Source organism: Cibotium barometz, chromosome 36 (genome assembly GCF_041138505.1).
Source record: "Cibotium barometz isolate CiBa-2024 chromosome 36, ASM4113850v1, whole genome shotgun sequence".
Lineage (NCBI taxonomy): Eukaryota > Viridiplantae > Streptophyta > Polypodiopsida > Cyatheales > Cibotiaceae > Cibotium > Cibotium barometz.
Window position 1 is genome coordinate 25,099,166 of NC_141081.1, and position 8,063 is coordinate 25,107,228.

At 44.5% G+C, this 8,063-nt stretch overlaps 1 protein-coding gene across 1 annotated transcript; it reads right to left on the reverse strand.

Annotated features, from left to right (window-relative positions):
- Positions 1-2,059: 2,059 nt before the first annotated feature.
- LOC147617689 (uncharacterized) lies at positions 2,060-3,042 on the reverse strand. The gene is made up of 2 exons (XM_086775934.1): positions 2,891-3,042; positions 2,060-2,774 (listed from the first exon to the last, which is right to left on the reverse strand). Exon 2 carries the CDS (start codon positions 2,751-2,753, stop codon positions 2,220-2,222), a length of 534 nt encoding a protein of 177 aa, XP_086632060.1. The 5' UTR covers positions 2,754-2,774; positions 2,891-3,042; the 3' UTR covers positions 2,060-2,219.
- Between the last annotated feature and the right edge of the window lie 5,021 nt (positions 3,043-8,063).

The window sequence follows — 8,063 nt, forward strand, 5'->3', positions numbered from 1 at the left end:
CCTCGAGAAGTTGGAAGTTGGAGAGGGAGTGGGTGCCTTGAGAAGTTGGAAGTTGGAGAGCGAGTGGGAGCCTCGTGTGTGTGCTATGCACGAGGGAGTGGGTGCCTTTTGTAGAATAAGAGAGGAGGGGGAAGGATTTGAATTTTGAGTGTGTGTGTGTGTAGGATAGAGAGACGGCCAGGTGACCGTTGGGTGGGCAACGGTCACTGGCCGTCCCCTGCCCGCTGTCCCCCACAACATCTCTTTCATGGGCATCCCAGGACGACCGTCCCTTGTGGAGACGGTCCCAACGGGGACGCCCGCCCATCCCCACTCACTCCCGCCACAGACGAGACCGGGAATGCATCCGGCCCGCTAGGGGATGTCCTGTCCGTTCCTTGTGACTATGGGGCTATCTCATAGTACATTGGGCATCTGAACAAGTAGTGATTCCTTGACTGGACCTCTCCAGTTGAGCATGGTCTGTATATCTGAACCTCCCATGGGATAGGCTTAAACCATCCTGTCTCTATCTTGAGCCGGTTTGAGGAAACCCTGATCTGGCTGACAGCAATCCAACTTCTCAATGAAGCCATCATCTGTGACCGGTAAGAAGTGCTTATGGTAGAGAGCCGGCTTCGTAGGAAGAATGGGGTTCTTTGCCATGTGATTGTCTTGGAGGAGATGCTTGGGAGATCAAGGGATAGTTCACACAGCCACCTACAAGGATTGCCTTTTGCATGGGGTTCTACATTGACGCTGCTGCTTTTGTTGTCCACTTGTGTGTCATTATTCATGTAGCCATCCCATTTTCCATTGAATCTACAACTATATTTGGGACCTGTGATCAAAGCTGTAGGGTTATGAGCTGCTCACAGTGCACACGGGCTCCCCTCAGCTTGGATGGACCATCCATGTTTAGTAAATCAATTTTTTGGTACATGGTTATGCAATTTTCAGTATATGTGGCAAACTATTGGCCAGTGTTGGAACTAAGTGTTCACTAGGAGTACTTTTTGGTCATCACAATGTATGCCATGTGGCACTCAGGGATTTATCCCATATGCTCAGCTCTTGTACTTTCCCCTTATATATTCAAGGGGTCACATCAATCAAATGTGTCCCGCACAACCTCACATGAAGAAAGCAGAAAGGAAAGTGATGATTTTTATTGGTGCATACTTGCTTCCCGGTCCTCTCTACCAAGGATGGTACCCCTCCATGCACATGCATCAGCCCGTTTCCCAAGCGACATGCCCGCGTGAAGATTTTTTTTAAAAACCCAAAAGCCATGTGCTTTTTTTAAAATTAAAATGTTCACAAAGGCTTTTAAGCCGCCTTAGCCTACCATTAAGGCTTCACACCAGTCCTACAATAAAATTATTAAAAAGAAAGAAAGAAAAAACAGCCGACGACTATAGCCCGCCTCCCCTCTGTCTACCGGCCAGTGCACGCATTCATGTAAAAAAGAAGAAGAAGAAGGATTCTTCTTGTGCAAATCAGCCCGCAGTCGCCTCTCTCTCCACCCCCCCTCCCCCCTATTTTTACCTCCGTCCCCTACTTGCAGCCATGGGGCCCCTCTTCTCACTGACTCCTTCATGGCCTCTTTGGGTTCCGCACAACACCGAATCAGCAAACAGCAACCACATATATCAGGTGTGATCTTTCTTATCATTTGGGCTTCAAACCAATTATAATATGTGGCGTATATAGATATCTAAGACCTATCACTTCATAGTTTTCCGGGCACATCACATTTCTGGGACTAATGTTACCTTTTATGGGTACAAAGCCACTCATAGCGTTACTTGGACACATCTCACCACCCCCAACATACGAGACTGACCTAATTAATTGCAGGTTGCTCATGATATGATACGCAAATTGGTTAGTGACATCGAGATGTCACGAACTCTGTGCACGTGCGTTTGTAACCCTGCCTCTCATATGTTCACGCAGTGGCTACGGGAACCTCCATAATTTCAAAAATATCAAAAGTTAAAAGATCCAGAACTGCCACAGGGTATGAAATTTAGGCAGCCTGTGAAAAGAAAATTTCGAATGTGAAGTGCGGGGGACCTTATGCTACAAAGGTTCAACGTTTTTATTTTAACCATAAGCATATCTTCGCCACACTAAGCTTATTAATTACAGATCCTTGCTTGCAGCTATAGCTATAACCTTTTGGGAAATTGGGACGTAGCTGCGTTACAATTTATTCGCCATATGCAATGCAAGCTTCAGAGCAGGACGTAGGTGGCACCTCGAGCCATGAGCCAATTCACTTTCTCTGCATCCGTCACATTCTGCATCTGCGAGAACAACTCAGCTGCATCGGAGCAAGTGAGCATCCAGTGGCCCTGGGAGGCATCTTCAGTGTAGACGACTCCTGTTGGCTTCATCACGCTATCACAACCAGCATCGCCCAAGAGCGATCGGCGTCTGCCATTGAACCAGAACGCTCCGGTGAACTGGCCGCCAACTAAGCAGAAGTTGCCAGATCCCGTTCCCACCTGGGTGGTGCAGGCTCCACCTCTGTAGAAGCGGCTCGCGACGCTGCTTGATGCACTCGTGACCAGCACAGAACCCCCGCTGCTGGCACTCACTGCGCAGCACACCTGAGCAGCGACGCCGTTGAACGAGTACCCACCACCACTGCATGCAGAGGTGCTTGTGTAGAATATAATGTCAACTGCCCCGACGAGGCTCGTGAGCTGCAGCAGAAGCACAGGCAGGAGCGCGTACGCGATGCCCTTTCCGTTGATGTTCGCCATTGTCAGAAGTCAGAAAGGTCCCTGTAAGGCAAGCAAAACGAGTCAGACAGATACTAGTAGACACTCAATGCGCCGATCAAGAAGAGGTGGTCGAACTGAAGTACTGTAGTTTGTTTTAAGATGGGCCACTGACTCACCGAGAGGAGAAGAGAGTTGTGCAGGCAAGGCACGAGTTGCGGATTACATTCGTTTTGCAGGGGTTTAAGTGCTCGTCCGAGTGGGACCTGTTCTTCGTCCCCGCCTTCATCTTCGCCGCCGTTGTTTGTCTCAGCACGTGCACGTTTTGGACGACTTAGACTCCTAGAAAAGCTTATTCAAGCTTTTCTAGAGTCTGAGTCACCTATCTATCAATCTATCTACCTATCCATCCATCACTTTATGTATCTTTCCATCAATCTATCCATTGATCTATTCAAGCTTTTCTAGAGTCTGAGTCGAGTCGTCCACAGTCACAAATGAATCGAGGACTCATTATTCAAGCTTTTCTAGAGTCTGAGTCGTCCACAGTCACAAACTTGCATAATCCAAAGCTGTCCAATGTCAGCCAGCTCATCCAAAGTCACATATAACTTGTTTCCCTCCAAGTCATGAATTAAAGCCTAGACTATGTTATATATACATGCACGTATATATAATATAGTCTAGGCTTTAATTCATGAATATAACTTGTTTCCCTCCAAGTCATGAATTAAAGCCTTAGACTATGTTATATATACATGCACGATTCCACATGACAAGGGACAAAACAATTAAAAAACTTGGAAGAACTGAATGAGGTACTTTTTTGTCTATTGAACTGAATGAGGTTGTCCTTGAAAGCATAAAATTTTGTTTTACCCTGTGGTACTAGTAAACCACTTTAACCCTTTTTGCCAATTTATAATGGGTGTTATGTTGAGAAATAACTATCTTAGTAGGACCATACCTTGCACGACCAAACAATGAAAGCATAAAATCAAATCGAGATGACCATTTATTGGCAGAGACTTGCAGCCTGATCACTATCAGAGAACCCCTCGTGACTGCTCTGCCTTATCAGACCCCCCCTTCTTTTGCATCACATGGCCTTGCTAAGGTGGCTTAAGACACAAGAAGTTTTAGACATTTTCCCACTATGATTCCCACATGGAGGATTACAACAACATCATGAGCTTCTGCAGGCGTGGTGGAGCATACCTAGCTAGGTGCGGTGGGGCACAGGGAGCTGCCGGCCCCCCCTTGCTAAGGTGCCTTAAAGCACAAGAAGTTTGACATTTTCCAACTACGATTCCCACATGGAGGATTACGACAACATCATGAGCTTCTGCAGGCGAGGGGGAGCATACCTAGCTAGGTGCGGTGGGGGGGGCAGAGGGCTGCCAGCCCTCGAGGGGGGGTGGCAGCCCCCTGCCCCCCCCACCACACCTAGCTAGGTATGCGGAGTCTCGTCTCCAGAAGCTCATGATGTTGACACACTATAGGGAAACATAAGGGAAAGTGGGTCTCTTTCCCACATGGGAAAATGCCCAAAACTTCTTGTGAAGGACGCAAAGGCAGAAAGTACCAAACTAGCCGCAATGGAATACACAACAGTGGGTCCTGAGCATGACTTGCTGGCCAGCGCAACCGTCCAAAGTCGTCCAAATTCCACCACGTTGCGGGTTTGAATACCGAAACCCGCACAGGGCCCCACCCTCGGACCTCCTCAAAGCAACCTTCTAAAAGGAATCATAAGAGCACAACACAACCACACCCCCCTTTTCCCTCTCTCTCTGCTCTCTGCATAAAAGCAAGCCGCGCCCTTGTAAAAGATGAACAACAGGTGCATGACATGAACAAACCAACGACAACCTAGTGCCCTTGTAAGTGTGTGTGGTGCAATGAACAACAGCACTTGAACAACAGCCGCGTGGGTGGTGACGTCTTCTTCTAGTGTCCACGTGTCTTCATGACAAGAACTCATCAATTCCTTGGCTCTCTCTCTCTCTCTCTCTCTCTCTCTCTCTCTCTCTCTCTCTCTCTCTCTCTCTCTCTCTACATCCTTAGTTGTTGCTGTCCCGATCAAACTCTTGTGGCTTATGCTCAATGTGAAACTCTTGCCTTATTGGGCCGCCTTCACTTGATCGACTCCAAATTCACTACTTCAACTCGAGGACGATCACAAATCACACATCACCTCTGCTCTTGCTCTGATAGTCAATGTCACCTCCTCTCCAATGCAGATTTGCTGTATGCCACCAGTTACATCATGCCGCTCAACACATCTTGCCTCGCAGAGGCCCCTTGTGTCGAATACATCCAACATCCCGTGTGTTGTGTTTCTTCATAGAGCTGTAGTTGCGTTTCTTCATAGAGCTCTGGGTGGATGGAGAGACTACCACAGCCATAAATATGGTTCACATCCAGCAAATGGAAACAACACCTGAAGTAAATATCATAAAACCAGGTCTATGCAAAAGAAGTCCGACATGCTAGGGCAAAAGACTGCCAGACAACTGGACTTGGAGGAGCAAGCCCGAATCAGACAAGAAGCAACCAAGGAAGTGCAGGAAGCACAAGGTTAGGGTATGTTGATTCCGACTTGGCAACCAAAGTCACTGTCAAATGGGTGTCCGCCCCTTCAACTGCTGCCAGACAGCTAGACTTGGAGGAGCAAGCCGCCGAATCAGACAAGAAGCAACCAGGGAAGTGCAGGAAGCACAAGGTTAGGGTATGTTGATTCCGACGACTTGGCAACCAAAGTCATTGTCAAATGGGTGTCCGCCCCTTCAACTGCGGAGGAGACCAAGAAGGCAGAAATAGCCTTCGAAAAGATGAAGGTTCATGAAGAGGAAGATCAATCCCTCAAACCTCTGGATAGTCTCTGGAGGGGTGACACATAGTAGCATTTCCTAAGTTTGGTCTCTGGAGGGGTGACACATGGTAGCATTTCCTAGCTCTGGTCTAAAGGGGCCTAAAATACTGAAAGAAAAGGGGCCTCAAAACTGATAATATGCTTGTTGGAGACAGGTATGCCAACTCGTGTGTATATATATATATATAGAGAGAGAGAGAGAGAGAACTGTTGGTTGGATCAAATAAATTATAATTTGCATTGGAAATGGGGAGGCACGGATATGGAGCATGCTTCAACGTAGTTGTCCACAAGACTGGGGGCGCCCACACCGCCAACGGAGATCAAGATCTCACACATGCAACTTAGAGTCATGCCTCGCACCAGTTGCTTCATCCCATCACAACACGGCTTTGAAGGGTGGCTCTCCACACTACCCGAAGTAACACAATGCAAAGCAAGGCTCAAAGCCTCATCTTCATCACTGCAATAACTCGCTCCTTCAACAGCAGAGCCGAAACCATCCAAACCGACCATCATCATCATCATCAGAAGGACCACCTGTGCAAGCAAAATTGAGGATGGTTTACCTCAGCCTTGTGCAACGCAATCTAATTGTATAATCAACATTTTGATAGATTGATTTTAGCAATGGATAGATAGATAGCTTGAACAAGGAGGGACGAGTTAATCTTTCAATAGATGGATTTTAGCAATGCATAGATAGATACCTTGAACAAGGAGGGACAGTGGATCATGCCTCCAAGAGCCATGGTTGATGTGATGAAGAGAAGGAGCGAGTAACCTTGATTGAAGAAATCATTGAATAATGTAAGCACTAGAGATGAAGCCAGTTCCCCACCATATATAATACTAGGAGAAGATCAAGACTCATGTGAGCGTGTGTTGTATGTGGTATTATATATCTCGTGAGTTTGATGTGGTGCCGTTACAAGAGAGATTTCTTCTTGCCACATTGTACCATGGGTAATGCATGGGAGCATTCTCTCTTACGAGAGAGATTTCTTCTTGCCACATTGTACCATGGGCAATGCATGGCGCATTCTCTATTACACCTTGTAGTACCATGGGTAATGCATGGGGCCTTCTCTACTATTACACCTTATGTAAAGTAATGAGAAAATTGTGATCTTCTTCCCACACTTGTACCATGGGTAGCACATGGAGCGTTCTCTATTACACCTGATGTAAGAAGAAAATGGTGATCTTTTTGAGAACACTTCTTCTCACAACAATGGAAGCCTCAAATTCTAATGGTCTTGATGTACTTTTAAACCTATGGTGTTGATGTAACCACCCTTAGTTAGTTACTAAAAGATTGTTTTTGGATATATTCTTGGGTATAGCATGCCTCCAAGCTTTGATTGCCATCATGCCCCCCCTCCTTTTTTCCATTTTGACTATCAAATACTTGTTAAATTGTTTCATCCTTGCCAAAAATTACATATAAACTCTAAAAAATTCATGTTTTTTACTTTTTTCATTTAATTTTTGAAGGGCAAGGGTGCTTGTCAAAAGGAAACTCTAGAAGTTGGTGTCAATATCCTAGTTACATTCTAATCACTTTGTGCATTATTAGATCTATACTTTTATTATTATGGTATATTTTACCTCTTAATTGCATTGACTTTAAGCCCTTAAAACTTCCTTTCTATAAGGAATGAGAATATTGCCTATGATCTTTGATGCTAGACTTGATTCTATCTAGACCCAACCATCATGCACTTGCAGTCATCCTAACTCCTATCCAAAAATATTATTTTCTTAAAACACAATTGGAAACATGGGCTATCATCAGAGGTGTTTGGGTTTGAACTCATGACCTTTGTGTAGGCTCATGAGTGTTAACAATTGGGGTAAGAGCCCACAATAAATCATTGAAATAATGACCATGTTGAAATCACTTGCATGATAAGTATATGTCATTTTACTTATAATTATTTACAACTTTTATAATAAGAACGCAATATGTTCTCAATAATCTTGTTTTTAATATGAATACTAGATAATGAAAGGAGAACTTGTTAAAATTGCTAGCCATCTTTTCAAAGCCTTATCCTCAACTTGTGGATATGGTGAATCATACAAGATTTCTTGGTTATAAGGATCTCTCAAAATCTAGATCAATGTGTTGGTACACTTATTTTCAAGGTAAGCGTTGTCATATACAATTCCTTGGTTAACATATTTTCTTCTACTTAAAATATGATGTTTGTTTTCAAAATTTCTATTACTATGTTTATAAGTCCCTTCCCAATTGTGTAAAGCTAAGTCATGATTAAACCTTTTGTGGCACCTTTAATTTTCTCATGGTATGTAAGTGTGCTCAATTAAATTCTTATAGATCTTGTATATTGTTTGGAAATATTAGGCTGCCTTGATGTTATTGTTAAAGATGGGTAATTTTGGCTTCCTATTAGCATTTATGTAAATTTTAGATTAAATATCTTTTTACTAACCTTCTTAATCAATATGCA

What these genes read in the sequence shown, in the direction of transcription:
- LOC147617689 (XM_086775934.1), bottom strand. Translation starts at nt 2,753, where the DNA reads ATGGCGAACATCAACGGAAAGGGCATCGCGTACGCGCTCCTGCCTGTG.